The following is a 24,326-nucleotide window of genomic DNA, read 5'->3' on the forward strand; positions in this document are numbered from 1 at the left end:
CCAAGTCACAAGACACTTCTGACTCAGAGCAAGAGCATACAACGGTAGCCTAAGTAAGGACATTTGAAGCCGTGATGATAGGACTGGACATGCGTTTGTTGTCGTCCTTAGAAAATAATACATGTAGCCTAAAGTATAATGACAACATAGTGTCAGCTAATTACAGAAATTACATTAGAATGGGTTTCTGCTGTTGTGCATGTTAGGGTTGGTTCAAAACAACAGGTGATATGGAGTTCTCTTTTAAACTTGAAGGCAGTTTGGAGACACTAAATAGGTTAGGCTTGTAGCCTAATGTCCGTCATTAGAGCAATTACAGCTCTATGTAGCCAAAGGTAGCCAGTCTACTGTCCGACAGCTGCCACATACACCGTCCGCAACCCAACTCAATGGATTCCAATAGATCCCACCCACTTATTTGTGATACAGGGCCTTGGATTCTGATTACAATTAGGAATACAGCCTCAGCCTGTATCCTTAATGCTGACAGTAGGCTACTACATCAGCTCGGGATTCGGATGAGCCTCTTATAAAACTAGCCTAATTATCGCCAATTCAAGAGGGCCATGCATTCATTCGTAAACATTGTGTCTATTCTCATCCTGACATCATTGGCCCAGACTAGAAAATCTGCTTCATGGGCACGGTGGATGAAGCAGAGGGTGTAGCTAGTTATTCTGTATCGTATTTGGTAGCCTATATTTGAACACTTTTATTACAGGCACCATGTTATTGTAGAACTGTAAGCTATGTTTACATTAATGTTACGACAAATTCGCAAATGCATTTGCATTCTTGACGTCAGGCAGTCTACTCCTGGACCACATAGCCTACCCTACGGAGCGCATATAATTTAACGTTTCGAAAAATCTACAAGGAATGAAGCAATTGGTTCTTCAAATTATAATAAGAGTGGATGTATGTTATTTACCTGTGGGCTGTCCTGTAAGGCTTCTTCCAGAAGTAATTTGTGAACGGCCGGCATCTTGCTAATCGGGCAGATCGTAGCCTTCTTCAATAATTCAGGACAGGGACTCAGTTTCCCAGAGAGCACTTGGGTTAGAGTTCCTGCTGACACGTATTTCCAGGCGGAGTTTCTGCGTCACCAGTCAACACAAGTCTAAAGCCAAATCTAATATATATTATAATAGGCTATATATTGATATATAACATAATTTCTATATTGTCTAACAAAACTATCTGAAAAATAATTCAACATGATCAGTAGGCCTAGGCCTATCGACAAATTAGCCTATTCCGCAATTTCTCCCTCATAATTAGGCCTAGGCTGTTATAGCATATAATATAATATAATATAATATAATATAATGTAATATAATAGAATATAAATTGTGGACACTTTACGTTTTATAGATGAATTGCCTAAGTGTAGACTAAACAGAACCCGTGGGTAGGAGCAGGAGACAAATGGGCGCACATTTTTGTTAGTCTGTAGTGCCCCCTTCTGTTGAAATAGTCGAAAGTACATATCGTGTACTTGTTTACAATGTCTTGGTCCACATCGAGGGTGGAATATCAAGTGTAAATGCAGCATTTTATAATGGGAAAGTTGAGGCTATGCCTATAGATGTGATACTATACTGTATTTAATTTTACAACCTGAGACTTGCGCTGGAAGCGTGCAAAAATGCAACAAGGCGTCAGTTCAAGGCGCGGTTTCTAAGTCAAGTCATGACTGCATGACTGTTAAAACGAATTTAAAACCATTAGGTAGCCTACTTAACTAGACACGTCAAAGAATGTGCCACACCCCCACTAATGCTTTTCTATTCTTCACAGAGTTCTCAGTCCAGCAGCTACATTTTGGACACAAAGCATCAAAACAGTCACTCACACAAATTAACATTCTTGTAATTACTTTGCTGAAAAGTATATAGGCCTACTTATGCCAGTATCTCACACATTGGTATAAATTGTATGACTGTGAGCAATGATGAGGCAGCTAGCCCCTGTCATGCATCACCATTTGAGCTGATTAGAATGTCTCACACTTACGTAGGCATCAATAATGTTATTGTGGGATGCTTGAAGAGTAGGCACAGGCCTATTTTTATTCAGTCCTGGAGTGGTGTGAATGAATGGTAAAGTATATATCTTCAAGTTCAGTCTCTTTAATCCAGGCCTATTAGATATGTTTTGTCTGTGAATAATCTTTCACTGAAAGCTGTTTTACTTCAGTCAAAGCAGGCCCCTTTTGAATTTGCAGATTAAGAGTGTTTTGTTCAATGCTCTTGTGCATCAAGACATAAGGTCATAATCCTCATTCTTCAAAGCTGTAAGTAGAATGCTTTCTTGTTCAGGCAGAACTGTTTCATTCATAATTTTGCAACATACTTGAACCTTTCATAGGAAGGGTGATGCTGATGCACATCAAATGTGCAGTAATGGGAGTTGTTTGAGGGTCCTCTATAAACAACAATGGTTTTGGCATGTAATGTCAATGTCAACAGATACTGTATGTTATAGCTTTATTGAAAGTCACATGGTAACAATGGGCTCTGAAATGTCTTCTATCTCGCTTTGGTACGGATTAATTCTCCCAGTTTAATTTTTGGTGGCTTTAGGGAGTTGTTTTCACTCAATTTTGTCTTCTTAACCTTCTAAGCCAATCTGAAGCTCCTACTGTACCACCAAAACAATTGTTTACATTATCTGTCAGAATTTTCTATGTGGAACTTGCGCTGGATTGGTCCAGCACTCAACATGTCTGTATGCAGTTTTGTAAAACCACTGATGTTCTCTTTTGAGCCCTTGCCAGCTCATAGAGCCATGCTGATTATGTAATGACTAGTTATTAAAGGAAATCAGAATCCCAGGCATGGTGAACATTGCACTCTGTAAGATGTTGATGAAGATGAAGGCAAGTGAACACCATGACATCTGCTCCATCACCTAAGTTGGTCTGATAGAGCAAATTACAACAGGAAATGAAGGATGTGTGAAATATGAGTCATGCGCTCTAATAACAGTCTATGAAAATCAATAGAGCAAGTATAGTGAGAAGAACACATGAAAGCACAGAGATTTTTTTTTATTATAGCCTTAAAATAGTTACCTTTTTTTCGGACACAGTTTGCTGTCCATGATCGCACGTAAGATATAATCGTGGTGATCAAGAAGCAATCTTTCCAGTTACAGCAACACAGTTCGAGCCTCTGGGACAATTCTCTCCACTGTGCCTATGTGTGGGTTACTGTGTTTTGTAGAGCTAACTATTAATGTTAAGGGACACCACACCACAATGTAAAGGAAAGATATCGCTCTTCCCACATACCTCTATGCGTAATGTTTGTTATGGGTAAGAAGATTTTCATGTAAAAACAGCTTTTACAGCATATACTGTAGCTGGCAAATAAATATAACTGGAATACAAGTTATAAGTACTTAAAGTGCTGTGGTTGGGGCCAGCTTCCTGTTGTTGTTCACTCACTATTTTTAGACAGATGCAATGCAATGTGTCTCACTGGACCAAAACATTTACATTCCTCTCAATATGTGAGCAGACAGGTGTTCTTCACACATTAATATACATTAATACATGAATACGATACATGTTGCCTTGGCAGTGGGCTACTGAATGTATTAAAATGTCAGTGCTGGATAAGGTGATTTTTGTTTCACCATATCACAGTTATCAAAAGTCATCCACAGATAGAGCAAAAGATTAAACAATATAGGCTATGCGTTCATGTTTTTTTCTCTTCAATTGCTCATCACAGAGCACCATACAGATAACACCATGTCCCCCAGTCCATAGGGGAATAGTTTTTGAACATCCACCCTGAGGTTCAGAATGACTTTGGCTTTGATATCTCAGGTCTCCCCACAGCAGGTGGTCACATTGAGGAATGCCGGTGAGGACGATATCACTTCCCGTCGGATCCCCCATGTTCAGGCCAGTCATTTAGCAAGTGCGGCACATGTAGTTTTGTGCTTGTGAGGTGTTTGGGTAAAAAATGTGTGGCCATTTGCTGAGAGAACAACCCAAACCCGCCCCTCCCCATTTCCCCTCCGTTTCCCCGGCAACCCTGTGGAGGGTGGAGGAGAAGAGCAAATCATGTGAGGGCAAAGCATCTCCCTCTCTCTCCCTCTCTCTCCCTCTCTCTCTCCCTCTCTTTCTCTCTCTCCCTCTCTCTCTCGCTTTTACAGCCTAGCTGCATGCTCTGCTCTCAGTCGCTGTGCTACTGCAGAGGGAGACTGACAGCGAACACGCTGGAGAGGCAAAAGGCAAAACAGGGGCAACAACAGAGAGCTACTCTCAGCCTTTTGCCTTCCCCTCTCTCCCTCTCTTTTTCTCTCTGTCTTTCCCTCTCTGTCTGTCCTTCCTGTCTTCATTGCCCTGAGCTCATCTCTCTCTCTCTCTCTCTCTCTCTGTCTCTCTTTCCTCCCATTCCCTCCCCTCCTTCCTTATTCTTTGTTACTCTTCTCCAACTGCTTATAGCATCGATGCAAAATGGGTTGTGGAAATTCCTCAGCAGCCAGCACAACAGGAGGAGGTGAGTGTGTTTTACGTCTCCGAGCTTTACCGCAAGGCATGTTTACTGTGTCGACGTGCGTGTGTGTATGTGTATGAGTGTGTGTGTGTGTGTTTGTGTTTGTCAGAGAGAGCATGAGAGTATGAAAGAGACAGAGTGGGAGAGAGAGAGAGAGACAGAGGCTGCTGGGCTCGGCTGGTTCTGGTCCACTGCCACCGCTGTTGGCATCTTCAGGCTCGTGTGAGTTGGGTGTTAAACAGAGAGGCGCTGTGCATTAGCCTCCACACCCCCATGACTCTCGGCGGGGTGCCTGCATTAGCCATTCCTCTGAGCTGTTGGCCCCCGTCGGCCGAGAGACGCTGGCGGGGGCGCGTGGAGAGATGCAGCGGTTAATTCAGACGTGCCGTGGTGATACGTGTCTGAAATCCACACACGCCGCTTCAGGAAGGTGGGCTCTGGATCATGGTATGACTTAATGAGGAGCCATCAGTGTATGATTGTGTGTGTGCGTATGTGTGTGTGTATGTAATTGGGTCTACGTATGTACAGACTTTATGTTTGTGAATGTGTGTATATGCGTGTGTGAGTGGGTGAGTGGGTGCATGCACATTTGTGTGTGTGTGTGTGTTTGTGTGTGTGTGTGAGTGCGTGCGTGCGTGCGTGCGCAAAATTGTGTGTGCGTGTACAAGCACATGTGTGTGTGTGTGTGTGTGTGTGTGTGTGTCCGTGTGTCCGTGTGTGTGTGTGTGTGTGTGTACAAGCACACGTGTGTGTGTGTGTGTGTGTGTTTTTGTGTCCTGCTACAGCTGTATTTGTGTAATTCAATGCCATCTGTTTCCATGGACTTTCTGTGGGCTTTTACTTGTGTGGTGCTGTCTTTGTGGGTGTGAGTTGTGCAACCTCTGTGATGGATACTGTTTGCCCTCACTGACACTGACAGCTCCCTGACTTATCATTCACTCTAAAGACACAAAAAGGGCACACCATGTTGGGTAATAAACACAATGTGGCTAGTTGTCCTTTCAAATATGTTCTCTTTTTGCACAAAAGAGAGGTCTGTGTCATATATGAATGTCTTAGTACTAGTTTAACAGGTTTATAAATGTTTATAGAGCATTCATAATGTGGATAGTGACTGATCAAAGTCTACATATCTACTTATAAGTAACAGTTACTCTGTTCATAAAGCAGTATGATGTTGTGGGTGACACAACTTTGGAAGCTTCTATGGGGTCATATATGGCTTCATAAACAGGATGTTTATGATGTATTCTGCAACAGCTTTATGAGTGTTATCATGTGTTATCATCGTGACTGTAAGATATATGAGGTACTGAATACAAAAATTAAAGCATCAAGAATGAAGAATAAAACAAATTTGATTTGATTCATTCTGATTAGCATTCGAGTATGAAACAACCTGATGACTGGGTGAAGTCAAAGCAAAATGTGGGACACTATCAACATGAACTATTCAGCACTATCACATGCGTAACCACCTCTGAACTGGGCTGTTTGTAGTAATCCACCCACCCAGCATTGAGTAAATGGCAAAGGAGGGCAGCAACTCTTGTACTGTAAGTTCATCAGTCTTGCCCTCTGGGCATTCTCTGTGAATGCCTTGCCTGTTGTCGTCTTTCGACCCCTGCAAGCTATGTGCACATGAATAGCGGCCACTCTATGCACATCTCTTTAGTGTGAAGTGTGGGCTAAAGGTGAAAGCGCACATTTATCAGTCCAGGCCTCAAACAGACCAGCACACTGCACAAATGAAACAGTCACAAGGGCCCTTGAGTAAGGGCTCTCCAACCATGCCTAAGCAATTTGCCGTTTGCCATTATTAGAAGAGCCTGCTTGTTGTTAGATGCCTTGCTAAAGATGGTTTTCCACCCGACGTCTATACCATAACACATCACAGCCATAGCTGTGCTCCACTTCAGTCAGTAGTGGTTGGTGACCTCTACAGGACCTGGCATGGGTGATTAAACCCCAAAAAAGACCACCGAGAGTCCCCAGAGGAGGACTCGAGCACCACTAGAGACCTCTAGACCAGATCGCGGCCATTGTCGCTTGTCAGGCTAGGGTGGAAAGACACTTGAGACAGACTCATTTTCTTCCCCTATAAGTCAACTGGGCCATTTTCTACTGTGTTCAGAACACACGCATACTCCATTGATTTCAGTGGTCTGTTCTTTCACCCTGTTGTTAATGGCAGTACCAATTAATTCCCATTACGAACACGCGCTTTGGTTTATTGACAAATACTAGATCAGAGAGTTGATAATGAAAGTTCAAAGTCTATTCATTGTCTCTGACTCTGTGCAGTGTCTTCATGATTAGTTTTGAGTGGTGTAAATGAACTAAGACTTTCTTTTTGATCCCTACAGGGCCGGCAGAAGCTTCTAAAGATGTGTGAGTATTGTGTGATGACAATGAAAGCTTTTGAGATAATCATACATCTCGGAAACGAGCAAACTAGACAACAATTAAATCAGGCAAATTCCACAAAAGCTAGAGGCATGGCAGCATATTTGCCTGATTCAATTGTACCCATCATCTGCAATACATGCTTGTGGTGATCAAAGTAAAATGGCCTAATACACTTTCTAAGTCAAAAATGGATGAACAACAGAGGGTTAACATGTATATACAGTGCATGTTTGGATCCAAAATGCAAAGCATACCAATTTTAGAGCAAACTCACTTTTTCACATTTTTTTCTTTTTTTAAAATTTGCTGCTGACAGTAATGCTTCTCTGCATCAAAATAGTCCCTTAGAGTGGTGCTGGAGATTGGGCAGCTATTTGTCTTTGTGTGGCCTTCCTCTGAAGTAGCCTATTTGTTCAGACAGGCCTCCCTTGTCCCTCAACACTTGTGCTATTTTTTACCACGCTGGCCGAACAGAAGAGACTTTTCCAAAACAACTCCCCTAACGTAAATCAATCAGCTTGCATTCAGAACCCTCTCATCCTGATAAACATTGGATCACCTTCCATGTAAAAGCATAGCCCCTGGGGCGTGTTACAACACGCTCGCCAATAAAGGCCTAATTACACAACTTTTCTGAACTCAGCACCAGATCCCTGTCACAAGGGAGAGCCAGCTCTATCAGTCAGACACTGTGAAAAACAAGCTGTAACTGTTTTCCTTCGGCTACAACTCAGAATAATTCGTATTTTACGGGGGTATAGAGATTAATTTCAATCATGACAACTGCCCCTGGAATTTCCAGTGTTTTTACCAATTTCAATAAACATTAATTTACTTGTCTCATCCCTGTTAGATTTGATTTCCCTCTCTTATTCCATATACATAAATGAATAAGCACATTCCTGTGCTATGATCAATCCAGAGGCCTTGGGCATGACAAATGGAAGTGCTAGCAAGGAGGCTAAAATCAAACAAGGCCAGCATCAGACATTACATGTATGTTTGGGCATCAGTCAGAGAGGCCCATAGGCCCATGTTACACAAGCTCAGAGTCATTTTGGATCTTGTCAGTGGCGGACAGATGCTAGCTCAGTTGGTGGCTTTGGACTCTAACACTTCACTGTGTCAACAGCTGATCTATGATTGCCCTGTTGCAGGACGGAAGACCTCTCACCAGATGAAGAGAAAAGAAGGTAAGCCGAGCACTGAGGTCCCTTAGCATCCTCCCCTCAGTCGCAGGAGCTGTGTGGCCTAGCCAGTAGCCACGATAGAGACACATGGGGAAGGCTGATAGCCTGTGACTCTACCTGATTACACGTGCAGGAGACCACCTGCTGTTAAACTGGCAGTGTAGACATTACTGGTCTTTCAATATCTATTTCACAGAATAAATGTACTAAGTACAAAGCACAGACGCATCATGTCATAATGCACTGCAGAGTTCAGTAATGAGATTGGTGATCTAATGGAGGCTATCAGTCCCTCTAGTTCTATTTTGAATGTTGACTGATGGCACAGTAGCTCTCATTATCTGTGAACACAGCGTGTGTCTAAGGAACCCAGATCCATTTGAGTCACCTGGGTCTCTGCTCTGCACTGAAGCCATTAAAATGGCTACGCATGGATAGGTTATGCTGCCGTTCTCTTTGGTTATTCATGTGCTCGGCCATGTGTTGAACGGGCAGCGCTCTTATGATTTTCAAGAATCCAACTAAAAACGGAACCATTTGTAAAACCATTGATCTAATGTATTTTCTTTTGTGTACAATCTCTCATGTTGTACATGTAGAGATGTAGCCTATGCATTTACAAGATGTATGCATTTACATGAAACATCTCTTGGTTCTGTTCCCAGGAATTACGGTGGGGTTTATGTAGGTCTTCCAGCAGATTTAACCGCAGTTGCATCAAGCCAGTCCAAGTCCACACACAAAGGTTAGTCTTTTCCCTTTTCTTGTGACTACCCCCAGAACATAAAAAAAACGCTAGCGAGTGAGGTGATACCCATTCTTATTGACACAGATGTGAGTTTGCTCATTAGTTTAATTGCCAGAGGAGTCACTAAATGGCATCGGCGGGCACTGTGTGTGATAGGAGTAAATGTAAGACAGGACGTTATTTCCATGAACCAGACTTAATAGTCACTGGCTGCTGCATATTACAGCCATGTTAGGACACTGTGTTCTGGTATCTGCCATATGACGCCCAACACATAATTGAGTTGAGCTCATTTAGACCTCACATGCCTACATAACCATTTCAAATGGCAAAATATGGCCTTCCAGTGATTCCCCAATGGGTTCATAAAATATAAATGTATGGTAATGATGTTCTGATATGCTCCAGATGGATTGGCCCTTTGGCCACACCCTGTGATTGGCCACACAGTATGTGTGTGCCAGCTTGATATGAGTATTATGCAAAACATTATGCAATTTGTGTGTGTAAAGTTTAGGCATTCAAAATAATGACATGTCCGCACTCTGCAATCATATGCTTTTGCTTAAGTAGAGTAATTCGATTCAGCTGCGTCTCCAGGTAAAGGGAGGTAAACATGACCGTTGGAAATTAGATAGTGCCGCATTCATTCATGACGTTTGCAATATTTTTGCTACCGTTCTGCCTTGAAGTCGAATTGAAATGGATTGGAAATATCAATTGCTCTCTGGCCCTATTATATGAAATTGAAGCTGGAGATAAGACAGCTTTCGCTTGTTACTGAATAATCTTCACATACTGTATGTAGGAGAACTTCACTCTGTTTCTGTTTCAGTCACGGGCAAATTGTGAATTATTTAATAATTAATCAATCATGAATTCCCTGTTAGTAGACTCTCTCTGTAGCTCTCTCTGTGTGTGTGTGTGTGTGTGTGTGTGTGTGTGTGTGTGTGTGTGTGTGTGTGTGTGTGTGTGTGTGTGTGTGTGTGTGTGTGTGTGTGTGTGCAAGCATTACTCACATCTGTAAAGGGAGCTGCAAATTAAATCTTAGAAGGTGGAACAGAATGTGGCATTTAGATGAGAGCAAGCATGGGGCTTTGCACAGAGGGCAACAGAGCCAAAACCTGATTGCGTATGCAGGAGGCCGAGCCATCAGAATACTGCGGAAAGGGACAGCTTCAAAGCAGTTAGCTCTAGTTTCATGACATTAACAGCATAGAGTCACTAACCTCCTGTAGGCCACCACCGAACTGCCTACTGTCTGATGACACTCAAAATCATCACAAAATCATCAAAGACATTGTATGAATCACACAGAATTATTCTAGAACAACTATTACTGTTATTATACGTCATCAAAATCAAAACATAAATCATAATATATTTATATTACAATAATAGTACAATTACAGTATATGCATATTTTCTCAAACTGCCCATGACTAACTAGTGCATATGTGGTTGTGTTTTTCAGATTAACAGAAAAGAGTGGCATCAGATGTGGCACAGGTATAATTATTTTTATTGTCATTTACACCCACACGCGTAATATGATTTTGCTCGATGCCAGAAAAACAACTTGCTCCAAAAAAAAAAGAATGTCCTTCTATGGTTACTGTGTGCTGGTACATGACAACAATTACAGACAAGAAATAGGTACGCTCAACTCAACACAAAACAGAGGGTTTTGGGTTTGTAAACAAAAGAAGCACTGAACGAAACAAAAAGTAAACACACTCTCAAAGTTTTCCTCATTTAATTATTTCGAAAGCATGTCACTAGATGCGTTTCGGCCTATGCCATCTTCAGATGAGTTTAAATGACTTAAAGCTTGAGAGTGTGTTTTTTTATTTTTATTTCATGGATTACAACAATTACACATTCAAATCCTAGCTTGTTATGACATTTGATATGAATGGACGGAGGCATGCTGACTGACCAGTGCTGAAAAGACAAAGCCAACAATCACTATCAAAGACCACTGAATGCCACTGTTTTACAAATGGAATGGTTGACTCATTTATAATTGTGAGCATTCAGAAGTGATCAGCTCCTCCATTGTGCACTCTACAGCTAAATTAGCCCCCTCCCCCTCCTCTTCTCCTCTTGTCTTTGCAGATGCTCTGTTGTGTACGTACAAGGCCGTCCTCTGTAATGGTCCTTTTGGGGTATTCTGGCCTCCGGTGGGTCCAGCCACCCAGAGCTCCCGGGCTCCCGGCCAGGAGGGCATCCCAGTGGGTAGTACCCAGTGGTGTGCTGTGTGGAGTAGTGCTGTGCCAGGCAGGGGTGGCTCTGTGTCCTGGCCATATTTCCACAAACTTGGGCAGTGGCAAGGGCATCGAGCCTCTGGATGGAACCGGACATCATTGGCACACAAGGCAAACACCTGCCTCTCAGGAAATGACCTGAGACATGACTTTCTCCTTTTATTTGCTGGACCAACGTATCCAACCAGGAATGATCAGGTCTGCAATAATGGACACAGGAACACTATACACCTTTCATTGCTTCAGGATACTGATGGATATGGTTCAGAATTCAGAATGAGATGCGATGTCTAACAGCAAAATAAATAGATGCTACTGTAAGGTTAGTTTGACATGGACTGGAATATATCAGAGCAAAATTATTTTATACCCTTCAGCAGAATGGCTTATAGTTTAATTTTTTATTTATGTTGATGATTAAGACTGCATGTAACAGTCATGCACTTTTTTCAACTGTTCCGGGATCTTAAGATATTTCAATTCAGGAAGTTTGCTGATATGTTTTAATGGGTTAGGATTATGTATGAATGAATATTTGAATTCTTTCTTGGATATTAATTCCATTAATTTTAGTCGTGGTGTCTTTTGAAAGAAATTTTAAGACAAAAAAAGAATGTTTTCAGCTTAATGTTCTATGTGTACTCTCTCATGCAAGGACAAGGTTATTGGCACATCACATTGTGCACAATCAATCAATGTGTTGTTTTCTATTCTTTCTTTTTAAATATGCAGAGTGACCTCTCTCTCCCTCTTTCTCTGTACCTTACACACACACACACACACACATACTGTACACACACACACACGCACACACACACACACACACACACACCCGCACACGCACACACGCACGCACGCACGCACGCACGCACACACACACACACACACACACACACACACACACACACACACACACACACAGAGAGAGAGAGAGAGAGAGAGAGAGGGGAGAGGGGAGAGGGGGGACAGGGAAAGAAAGAGAGAGAGAGTCAAACACAGTACACCAATGTAAATGCCAGTGCTGTGCAGACAAGCAGAGAAACAGTGCTATGGATCTCTATTGCCATGTGTATTTTACCCTTCTTTTCTGACAGCATTCGGAACCTCTCTGAGTAGCCATGCTACACAGAAGGAATGTGTAAGTAGGCCATGTTTTCCCCCTCGAGCTTGTAGTGGTTCACTCGGAATATACTATGTAGCCAATGCCGGAAAACAGACTGTTTCTTCCTAAGGTCTCCAGAGCAGGAAGCCTTGGAACATACATGTATTAGAGGATTTCTGTTCCAAAAATCTGTCACATATATCCACACCATGGATGTGCTTGTAGAGCATACAAGGGTCTATGTTGACATAGGAATTTGTATATGAAGCTTGGTTTTTGGCAAGCAAATCCACTAGCTATATATGTAAAATAAATCTAACATGACAACAGCAAAAAACGAATGAAGCACCAGCATCTTTGTTTTTTGACCATGAGTCCATTTGGTCATTTTAAGTTTACAGGTTTCACATTATGTTCAGGCATTTCATAAAGCTCTTTTACTCAAAGTTGAGAAACTCAGTCACTGGCATTTTTCTTTGGGGATAAATAGATAGGTAAATCTATCCTCTGATCATACATTACAGAAATCAAATAGTATAGAAACAAATAAAAGTCAATAGACATATCTCCATAACAAATGTGCTCATGAATCATAGATGAAATGTTATTGTAACATTTAATCTCAAATCAGTATAAGAAGTATGTGTGTGTTTAGCATGGTCCAACCATGATTTTTTATTCTTAATGCAGAGTGCATATTAATTGTCATACTTCATCTTTCCAGTTTGGAGACAAGCCTAGCCAGAAATAAAGCAGTGATTGTTTCATTTGTAGGTTAGGATGACAATGAACCTTTGTCCAGTTCTAGTTCATGGAGTGCTCCTAGAAATGTGACTAGCATATGTATTTGTGCATATGTGAGGGCTTGTATCATGATATTTTAAAAATTATATATTAGGCCCAGACTGATGCTATGTGGAAGAAGTATTCTGTGAAGACATGTATAAACTTATTATATAATATTATTGAAATACTGAGGTTGTACATAATAAAGAACTGTTCTAAAGGGGCTTACGCTCTTTTGGAATGCATCAGACTGCTACTGGGTATATTTATGATTAAAGTCTTTTATACCGTCTGTTTTCTCTTGTGATCATTGGTAATTTTGGCTGACCTAAAAAGCGTGCCTTCACTGTGGCCATGACAATCAATAGTCTTGATAGGATTTCCATTAGTCCCTGTAGAGGTGCATGATGGAGGCTGTATAGAGTGGAATGTTTGTTGTCATCAAGACACAGTTGATGTGTGAGATGATTGATCTCCTAAGCTGTTTACACTGGATTTGTGGAGCTTGGGGTGGTGCAAGAGTGGATGTATGTAAGCATTACAGGGCCAGCTTTGTCTGATGGTCTCAGGTCACTCTGGGTTTAATCTTGAGTCATCTTGGGCACTGGCCAGGCAAGGGCATATACTCACAGATATAGTAAGTGAGTATGTCATTTTTATTTGTATAGCGCATTTAACATGCAGAGTGCAATCCACAGTGCTTTACACACAAGACAGAGACAGTGCTGAACGGAGCGGCGTAGTTGCCAGCGTACCCGTGACATGAACAAACAAATTAAAAAAATAACAAGATGACACAAGACAAAAGATGCCGGATGAATATGGCAAAAAATAAATGAATAATGTGAAAGCTTCAAGCAAATATGCAGATACATTCACCCTCATTACTGCAAAGATTAGACTTGGTTACAGGAGATGATTTTGGCGTATATTCAAGTGCCATACACTAGGCACAGTTTTATATAAAATGATTTTACTGCACACGTGCAATACCCTGCATCACCACAATACAGATAAGCATCTTTTGGATTTTGGAGCTTCAGTGTCTCACACACTGAGACCCCTTGGCTTGATGGTAAACTGAACTGAAGGTGGGGGGTCTCTGTGACATGATAGATGTGATGACAACAATTTCTGACAGACAAAAACAAACAAACAAACAGCTGCAGTCAACATGTCAAACACTGTTAGTCCCTCCATTAACCTAACAAATCATAATGTCAATGACTGAAAAATACTATATGTCACAGCCAGTAAATGCTCTTAATCAAATATAACATATTACAAACCTACTGTAGGTACGCTGGGGTTGGCGCATATAGTGCCCCATCGCACATAACATGGTCAAAGTGAAATAAATAGGCTACAAAGGGAAATAAATCTTGTTGTCTTGTGTCAGAGGGAGCCTGGGGCCTGCTGGCTGGGATCTGTGGCTCTGGCTGTGAACTCTGGCTCTGGAGAGGTTCCAGTTGTACGTGACAAACAACCACACAGCCCTGACTTCATCAGTGCCACACCTGCCCCAGCTGCTCTTTGTCCTGGGTGGGACTCTCTATCAACAGTGGCATTAAGTTTGACCTATGGGGTCATGCTACCAGGTTGATCCTCCAAGAGATAAGGTTGTCACATTCAACAGCAAACATGCTAGAGATGTAGTATCTTTCATAGGAATAAAATATCCAATAAAAATGTTCATAGAAACGGATTAAACGCACAGACTAAATTTGCTAAATACAAATAGCCCGTTTAGAGAAAAAAATATATAAATTCAATTGTCAAACGACGAAAGACTGAGCACGTGAAAAAAGGTTCATGATCTCTGGAGCAAGGGGCAGGCCAATAATAGGGAAAACCACTAGATGGCAGAGTTGTAACGCTAAAAGAACGCTCAGCAAAGAACCCTTTGCAATATTTTACAGCAAAGTCTCCTATTTGACATGGCATGTTGGCATTTGATGCAAGCAATGTTTTTCCTTAAATGCTCTGTTCACGGCGTGGGTCTGGCAGGCCTTTTGGTGGTTAAGTGTATTCTGATTAGCCATAATCACAAACTGCACAGCGCTAACCAAGCCAAATGAGTCTAGCCGCCATTCTAATTACAAACAAAAAACAGCCTGTCAACTTGTAGTCTACAGTAAAAGTCAGTTACTTATCCCATGTTGGTAACTTCACACTGGTGAGTTCAAATGTCAATGTTAATCGGTGATGGAATCTCTCACTGTTGTGGGAATTAGCTTTCATTAGAAAATCGATATTTCCTCTTCCCTAGGCCTACCCACACAGTTAACTGCCAATCATGTTCCTGTGAACTTTTGTGCTGAAGTTGGCCTGACGACGAAAGAGGTGAGTAGCCTATGTTTTGAGAGCAAGCGAAGTTAGGATCAGTTTACAAGTAAAAAAAAAAAAGAAAGAAGAAAAACGGGAAGTTTAACACAGGAGTAGACGGTAGAAGCATTCTTTCAGAATGATAGCCTACATTTCAATGAAACCAAAACAAGCACTGGATCAGGATGCCTCGATCCTCTAGGCCTACTTCAGGTTGCAAGCCAGCTAGCAGCAATGGAGGCCAAAGCCCATTCCAGTGTCAGTTTTTGCTTGTCAGGAGAAAAAAATATTCTGAATGTGTATTCAATTCATTTATGAGAGGAGGATATCCTGTGTGTCTAATGGGAAATTGTGAGGAAAGTGTGACAACGTTTCTGATTGGATTTCACAATGCCATTTATTTACTTGAATAGGCCTACCTAATGACCTGAGGGCTATGGTTAGTAGGCCCTAACCATCCACAGCACTATGAGTAGGCCTACAGCATCTTCAGAGCCTCTTCTTAAGCAGGTTTTCCATGGTCCAATGTAGGGATTTCTGTTCCACCCTGGGTCCACTGAGCAGTTTGCCGCTTAGACTAACTACATGAGATGATTACTGAGACCCTTCATCAAACTCCCCGAGGCCCTCCTGTCCACAAGGTAAGGAACAACCAAGCAAGCCCTGAGGCCTTCAGCTTCACTCTCTTTCAATGCTGTCCAGTGTCAGTGGTCTGGTGACCACAAGTGCACCTCTTATACATCTCTGTCCATCCACGTTTCCACTCCTCACCCCTCCAAGCTGGGTGTCGCTCCACTAGCCCAGGGGAGCTGTCCTCCGACTCCGCTCCAAGCCCCCCTCCCCCCAGACCATGTGTTTCCAATTATGGACAAAGGCGAGGCGGCCCCGTGCTACATGTGGTTCCGTTTAGAGCAGGTGAAACAATGTAGGAAAATAGATCCGTCATCCGCCGCATTCCGGAGGTCAGCGAGAGCAGCCCTAAATCATAGCAAGGCTAATCCTGAATGGGGGGTTGGTTGGGTGAATTGGGAGGGGGGAGTTGGGGTAACAGGAGTACCGCGTTGGCCCCGACTCCAAAACTTCAAAGCTCTGCAGGGACCCGATAGCCCTCACAGGGGCTTCGGTATCAGTAACATCTCTGTTGTTTTTGTTTTTGCGATGCTCCTCCTGCTGAAGTCCCTGTTATGGTTATCACAGGGGAGCCTATGGACAATTCCCACCACGACTCCCTCTGTCCGACTACCCAGGTGTTTCTGATGAAAACATCTTAAGAGGGTATCTATTTTTATTTAGAAGAAACAGAGGGCATTGTTTTGTACCACGCTACCCTTAACTTTGTGGGGCCCGGAGCAGTTATCGACTGCTTTTGATTACATGTGAGGACTGTCCTTTCTTTTCCCTTGTAAAGACCCATGAAGTGGTGGAAGGGAGCATGTTAGCAATGTTCACTTCAGTGTAGCCAGGAGCATTTGGAAAGAATGTAGGTTAATATGGTTTGGGGGACATGGGCCCTTACTGTGAGCCAAGACATGCCATAGACACAAAGCAGTAATTCATGGAGGGGGTTATGTCCTGTTACCTCATGGGTGTGGATAGCTGTGCCAGTCTGCACAAATACTGCCCGTAAAGTTTTCATTTGAGGAACACAAAGAAGGACATAAAACTAACTTATTTTGAACAGACCACTGCAACCGTGTTTATCTTCGTTCTTGTACAACAAACCTGGCCAAATCAGGCATGGCCGGTCTCTAGTCACAGATTATTGTGTGGCTAACAGTGTTTGAGCGGCTAAACTTTTCCGTATGCTAGGGATTTATAATGAGAAACACAAAGGTAGTCCAGAGTCATTCGGAAAGTGCCCTGCCAAGACCAACCGAGTCTTGCTGTTAAAAATGTGGCGGCTTAGTTTCATTCGGTCTTCCAAGGCATGCATCCCCCCAGCCCCCAACTCCCCACACATTCCGCAGGCCGCTCCAGGACTTTATATTTATGTAAAACCAGAAATTAAAGTTAACATTAATTTGTTCTGCAGTCTATTTTCTCTTTAGGCTAATGAACCGGAGGAATGTTCTCCTTTTCCCAAAAGAAATGGCATTCCTCTTTTTCATTGGTTCCCCTCAGTCTGTGTTTTATTTTTTTGACCCTTCCCGTCTTGCTTCCTTAAAAAAAGAAAAGAGTCCCAGCACAAAGAAATGAGCTGCCTGCTTGATGCTCTGGCTCAAATGTGTCTTTACAAGATCATGAATTGTAGGGCACTTTGATTGCTGATTGGAGTTAATATCAGGAAACAGATGATTACGGGCCATTAAGCTTGTGCTCCACAACTGATTATACCAGTGTGGAGACCTTGCCATTATACAGCCATATATCCTCTCCCCTCCTTGATACAGGCACACTTTGATGAAAGTTCTGAAAAACATCCAGCCTGTCTGCAAAACTTAAGCATGGGGAGACTCCTCCTCCCATAAACACAGACCACTTTCAGTGGATCGCAGTGGTTTGCACTCATAGTAATTGTGCGATGAAAAGCAGCCTATGATGAGATGAAAGCTATTAGTAATTGCTACGTTTTGTTGCTTCCAACTTTACTCAATGCTTTATGAACCCAAAATCATTGTACTACTAGCCCATCACCTCAGCGCCGTCAGTTGACAATGCAGGTACTGTAGGATGAACCTTGTGGGAGCTTTGGCTCCATGCGTGCATGCAGGACATTATTTGGCAAGAACTTGTTAAACTGAGGAAAAAATTCTTACATGCCAAATTTTACGTGCATCCAGACTTTGGACACAGGAATTCAGGCTGTTGCAATGTATCATAGCATACTCAATACACTTGTCTACATTGTGGACATCGAACTGTTTTCATGTGTGGTTTACTTAGACTACTCTGTGTAATGTTTAGTGAAGTAGTCTATAAGTTTAAGCTGTTCTTGGATGTCTTTCTCGTTTTCCCTTAAGTGAACTTGTTTGGTAGAGTGCGCCAGTGTTCTGACAGAATGAAAAGGAAACATAACTGATATGCTTAGTAGACTGTAAGTCATAGCACTGTATTATCGTTTGTTAAACTTTGTTGCGTGACTTTGTTCCAGTTTCCCATCTTTGATGTGTGTTCAGTACTGATTGTAAAGGAAATGACTAGTTACAAAGAGCATTGAGAGAGGTTTTCTTGTGGTTTTGAGCGGAAACGGCAGGAAAATAAATTCTGATAGCATTATTCATTGTTTGATCATTTACCTGTTGGTGGAGCGAAATGCTGTGTATCTCATGTACTGGATTTTTAGCTCTTAATTTCTGTGTTTCCTCTTGTGTACTTTAAGCATGACCAGGCCTACCATCATTCAAGTGATCTGTGAAATGTCAACATAATGAACTCAATTAATGTCTTCCTGATGTTTCACATCCCCATGTTCAGTATGTTGAGTTTGAAAGGATGCGTGAGTTTCAGTGCAATTTTGCTCTAGATATTTCCTGTCTGCATCATACTAACTCTACCAACCTTTGGCCAACAAAATTATTATTATGGGGATGAAAATTTGTATTTATCCCTTCAGTAAACCGTGGGGCAAACAGTGGTTCTTTCTCATAGACGAGTACAACCGCACTGACAGAAAAAAAAAGGTTAAAGTCGGGCTAAAGAAGATCACATCCTGTTCCCTGTTGCCCTTAAATTAAACGACAAACAAGCACAAACAAACACGTTTAAAAAGCAGCGGAGAAGTTGCATAAAAGTCCAGACCCACCCGGTCAACGGAATGTGCTCTCGGTGAGCGCAGCGACTAAGGCAGACGGGAAAGGCTGAGGTGGTGAGCGGGCCTGCCTCTAATTATTCTATTTTAAGCGCCGTAATGATTACTTTCGCTGCCTGACAAACGATAGACTGTCAAAGGCTGTCATGGCCTCCGCCGAGAAGCTGGCAGACTCCTACCGCGGTTGCCATTGCCACTGAGCATGCTCATAGTGCGCCCTGTCGGCCGTGCACCGACATGTGCCGCACGTACCTGTCTGCCATGCCAGGATGCCAGCCCATTCCCTGCTGACGGCCAGGACAAGGGGGAGGGAAAGAGGGAAAACATCTGGACGTATAAACAGACAGTGGCAGTTTATTGTAATGTTTTGATGTGGGACAAAAACTCCCAGCGGCTTGACCCTTGCTGAGGGAGTTTCGGTGAGGCGGAGTAGTTACGTAAGATGAGGAAGGCCAGAGTAGTGGCCATCAGTGATGGTCCAACTGAGTGATGAGTGTGTGTGTGTGTGTGTGTGTGTGTACTGTAAGTATGTGTGTGAGTCCTGAATCCTCTTTAAATCACTCATCATTTCTGGAATGATACCTCATCAGCCTTTAATATGATGTGTGTGGCTTTCGGCCCTCACCTTGCACTGTCTTATGGCTGCAAGATAGTTCAACCCCAGCTGTGCTGTGAGGGAGAGAATGGGGATGGGGGGGGGGGGGGGGGGTAAAAGGGTAATAGAATGTTCACCTCATCCCAGTGGCCAGACCTCCAGCAGTCAAACCCAATTGCCCAGACTGGCTCTCTGGGGACGGTGGCTGGGCCACTTGACAGATGCCTCTGACAGGAGCTGGCTTGCCGGCTTCTGCAATTGCGGGGTGTGGGAGATGTGTGTGTCTGGGGCGGTCGCTCCAGTCATGGCCGGGGTCTGGGGCACAGGCCGGGCATGGCTGCGGTCGCGGAGAGAGAGGCCTATAAATAGCCCTGCGGTGCGGCTTCTATCTCATAATGACGACCCACAGCGACTGGCAACCAGATCCCTCCGTGCACCGCCACGGATGTCTGACATGGCTGTGGAAGGAAGAACCCAGTCACCCCGTGGTATGAGTTGACATTGGCCTGGGATAAACGGTAGCTTGCACGACTTACTGTTATTTACTGCGTTGGTGTTTTTGTGAAACAGCTGTCATTGGCAGGGTCCTGTGCCAGCCTTCCCAGCACCCCTTGTGTGATGAGCTACAGCTGTGGGATTTGACATATCACGCACATCAACACACAATCCATTTGTTGTCACCACATTTGCACTGCTATATCAAGCACATGCAAGAATTAGAGTTGTTGGAAAGTCCTTTGTAAGAAGAGGCCACTTTTTTTCTTGACTGGGAGGTCTGTGAGATTTTCTGATTGTGAGTCATTTTGTTCAAATCTGAGGAGACAGCTGGGGGAACAACATTAAGCGCAATCAGACATTATTTGTCCCTCATGTGCACACACGCTAGCATACAGACCAGAGGCTAATGATGGCACGCTTGGCACCTTGCATTCCGGCAGACTCAGGAGTCTGGGGTTACTGAGAGGTGCCGGTTTGTTTGGCCTTAGAGGTGTTGGCCTGTGCCATAACAGAGCCCTGCCCTCTACACGACCCCTGACCCCCGACAGGCCTACTTGACCTGAGTGTGACTGGCGTGTTGACAGGTCAGGAGTTATGTAAGTTTGCTAGCTGCTGCCTTCTTTTCCTCTTTAATCATGGGTCACTGCACATCTTGGTAAATGTGTGTGACATCCGCTGTGGACATACTCTGCCGACGGGCAAAATATTGTGAGTTGCCATTTTCTTCTCCTGTTCGAGACACAGTTGCTGCGTTTAGAGGAGTTGTACTTTTCTCTAATTTGTTCTGTATATGTATCTTGATAGCTTGCTTCCCCCCCTTATTTAATAGCATAAAACATGGGTCTCAAGTCTGTGCCCCAAGCCTCCTGTGCATTAGTCTCAGTCTTGACAATCTTGAGAGCCCACTCACAGGATGCCATGTGGATTATTTAAAAAGAAAAAATTGCTAACAAAACTCAAAAGGCTAATAGAATCCGTCTCTGTGGTTGCTTCTAAGTCAACAGTCCCTCTCTATTCAAAGTAGGTGGTCCCTGGCCACCTACTACTATTACTGACTGTGCATAGGGAATGGATAATGCCCTGATTGTAAGCTAATGCTGGCGCACAATGAGTCAAAAGCCTGGATTGTAGGGCTACATCTACACTGATCCCTGTGTCAAATCATGTCATATCCTACATTAATTGGAAAGTCTGAAACGACCAACTACCACCAGCCTTCCCTACCACTTTACTACCAGTTATGAGGTCGATTACATTATTGAAATCTGAGGCGAGAACTTTTTTTCATATGCGAAAAAGAGTTTCTTTACAAAACAAAAACGCAAAAAAGCCCCAAAAAGCTCTCTGAAGAACACATCAATCAAATATGATATCCAAATGCAACATTTTTGTGGGAAGAACAGTGAAAAGCTCTGAAGGTCATTTGCCTCAAAAATTATGCCTTTTGGATATGATACTTGATGTGTTCTTCTGAAAACTTTTTTGTTTTTGTTTTCTTAAGAGTGGTTTGAATAGCTAAGTCTTACATGTGGTGAGAGTATGGTAAATGAGGAGAGGGTTGTAGCTAAGCACAGTCTGTTTGTGTTTGTGTGTGTACATGTATTTTCCCTGACCAGAACAGCATAAGCCTGTCATCACTCCCACTGCTTGGATATCGCCATGGTGACATGGCCTGTGGCTGTTCACCTGGGCAGCTCACACCTGTTCAGCCTCCACGCCTCTCTGTCTGCCGTTCTGCGCCTCCTGTTTTATGTGCGTGTCAGCAGTGTCATCTTGAAACGGCGGTTTATTTTAAGATTTTATAATGTTTTTCACTCATGCGATTCAACTGGTAAAGAATGCTTTGTAATGGCCTGGAACACCCTTATGTAATCGCACACGTTGAGAACATGCAGAGAGGAGCTAGTGAGGAGGGGGGTTAGGTGTGCTTGCCCGGACCTGTGTCTGTGCCTTGTCCTCCCCGACGCGATCCGATAACCATCATCATCCTTAATCCCTGACCCGTTTGTGACTAGAGTGTGAAGGAGAGTACGCTTGTGTGAACATCCATCTTATTATAGAGGATTACACAACCGCCAGACTTCTTCACACCCCCCCCCAACCCCCCCCCAAAACCTCACAACATGCATATGTAGTGTGGGCACAAAGTCATTCCGCAGGCCTTCCTCCGCAGGAGAGAGACAAGGCCAGCATGTCGTAATGCGTTTAGCGGGCCAAAAGGAAAGGTAAACACCGGTGTGCAGGGAGAATCAACAGATTCCCTGGGGTCGATGCTTAGGACTGTTATGTAATGACTCCATGTTTTTTTTCTTACCTTAAAGAACAGTATGGCAAGGGAAGACGTCAGTCCACTTAGTGATCCTGCCTGATGTAGCGCATATGAAATGTTCCTTGTCTAGGCCATTATCTCAGGAGGCTCTTGCCAAAGTTCATGCGTGTTTTGAAAATGTAGTTTATTTTATGAGAATTTCTTTGCATTACGTGTAGTGAAAACATTGTTCTGTTCTGTAATTGTAAGGGAATACATTGTTCACCTTTTAGGTGAAGGTGGGACAAGTCTTAATTCATTGTTATTTTACTCACATTTGCTCTTCATTGGTTGGATATTAGTGACACTGATACAGATGCAGATAAGTATAAAATTGCAACTAGTCCAGCTGGAACGCACAACTACTGTAGTTCAAAACAGTATGTTGGAGCGTTTGGTGATGGGGCAAGTTCAATAATGTAAGTGAATCATCAGTGGAATGCTGTTATAATGTGTAACCTCAAGTTTATAACATTTTCCTCAGTGAAAACAATGACCAAATTTGATGTGAAGGCCCATTTTATCAGCATTCATGATGGAAAATGTGTCCATGTTTCCACATGTAAATAACCTGACACATAAATCTCTCCTGAAGGTCGCTGTTAGGTTTGGCTCGTGATGTCTTTGGTGAGAATGTTTAGCATTCAAGAGACCGTCATTCTCCAGTATATTTTCTTTTCCACTTGATTTGTGTCAACTTTCCCATATATCTGCCAAGTGGGAGAATGCACTTGTTGTGTGCTATCGCCCGCTGGGCAGGAGGATGTTTGCGTAGTGCGGTCACGCTGTCACATTAAACCACATGTCCCTCAGACCTATCACCACCGCAGTGCAGAATGTCAAGGGCCGGGGACTGGACGTGTCAGAAATCAACGGCTACTCCCTCCGGTCAGCTCCAGTAACAGTCCCCTCTGAACCCACCCAGAGGCTCTGTTCATTCCTTCCCTGGCTCCGCTTCCCATGGATGGGGGGGAGAGAAAGGCCTTTCTACTTTGGTGGCGCAGTGTCCCAGGTTCCCCCAGGTGTTAAGTAGATGGGAGGCTGGTGTGGCGTCTGCCTCGTGAATGTCGGGGGCCGCCGGGCTGCAGGAGATAAAACATAAAATTCACCGGCGGCAGGGGGACTGTAATCCGCTCCCATAAATGGGGGAGGTAGCAGAATCTCTTGATTCAGCAGGTTTAGCTCTCTCTCTCACACACACACATGCTAAACTCTCCTGTAGTCCCAACCTTCTGCTTTCTTGAGGAGGTCTTCCACACACATACACATACAGTACACACACACACACACGCACACACACGCACACACACACACGCACACACACACACACACACACCCCATCCTCCACGGCTGTGCGGTGATTTATTTCCCTGCTCTGCGGAGACACGGGCAGCAGAGAGGCACGGGAGGCGAAAGGCTACCCCTGCGCAGACAGCCAAGGAAGTATGCAGCCGCAGCCCCCTTCCTCTGGCCCCTTCATATATCATACATTACAGCCACCGCCTCGGAAAGTAGGTCAATATAAGGGAATGGGAAGCTTTGTGTTCCACATGCGAGGGGAGGCTCCAGGTAGTGTGTGAGTGGCCCTGTCCATCTGCGCTTCCCTTCCGAGCCACCGAGGGGTTTCACGGCCCACTGTGTTCACCCCGTGTGAAGTGAAAGGTAGACCCTGTTTAAAAAGCAGCCCCCCTCTTACTCTCTTTCCACACACACACACACACACACACACACACACACACACACACACACTCTATCACACATGCACACTCTCTCTCACACACACACACACACACACACACACTATCACACATGCACACACACACACACACACAC

At 43.5% G+C, this 24,326-nt stretch overlaps 2 protein-coding genes and 1 long non-coding RNA gene across 5 annotated transcripts in view; 2 read left to right on the top strand and 1 right to left on the bottom strand.

Moving 5' to 3' along the window:
- appl2 (adaptor protein, phosphotyrosine interaction, PH domain and leucine zipper containing 2) overlaps positions 1 to 1,020 on the bottom strand; it is a 16,811-nt gene extending 15,791 nt beyond the window's left edge. For both annotated transcript variants that reach the window (XM_062546571.1, XM_062546570.1), the window contains exon 1: positions 932 to 1,020. In XM_062546571.1, the coding sequence (XP_062402555.1) occupies positions 932 to 985 (54 nt within the window). In that variant the 5' untranslated portion in view covers positions 986 to 1,020. The remainder of the gene's footprint in view (positions 1 to 931) is intronic.
- A 3,199-nt stretch (positions 1,021 to 4,219) lies between these two features.
- On the top strand, positions 4,220 to 11,975 carry LOC134094363 (overexpressed in colon carcinoma 1 protein homolog). Its single transcript, XM_062547860.1, has 6 exons — positions 4,220 to 4,517; positions 6,884 to 6,908; positions 8,084 to 8,119; positions 8,782 to 8,861; positions 10,339 to 10,373; positions 10,983 to 11,975. The coding sequence occupies exons 1-5, from the start codon at positions 4,475 to 4,477 to the stop codon at positions 10,341 to 10,343; spliced, it is 189 nt and encodes a 62-aa protein (XP_062403844.1). The 5' UTR covers positions 4,220 to 4,474; the 3' UTR covers positions 10,344 to 10,373; positions 10,983 to 11,975.
- A 3,113-nt stretch (positions 11,976 to 15,088) lies between these two features.
- The window catches only part of LOC134093665 (uncharacterized), a 59,812-nt gene continuing 50,574 nt past the window's right edge, over positions 15,089 to 24,326 (top strand). For both annotated transcript variants that reach the window (XR_009940373.1, XR_009940374.1), the window contains exons 1-3: positions 15,089 to 15,195; positions 15,289 to 15,362; positions 15,876 to 15,985. This is a non-coding gene — a long non-coding RNA (uncharacterized LOC134093665). The remainder of the gene's footprint in view (positions 15,196 to 15,288; positions 15,363 to 15,875; positions 15,986 to 24,326) is intronic.

This window comes from Sardina pilchardus, chromosome 10 (genome assembly GCF_963854185.1).
Source record: "Sardina pilchardus chromosome 10, fSarPil1.1, whole genome shotgun sequence".
NCBI lineage: Eukaryota > Metazoa > Chordata > Actinopteri > Clupeiformes > Clupeidae > Sardina > Sardina pilchardus.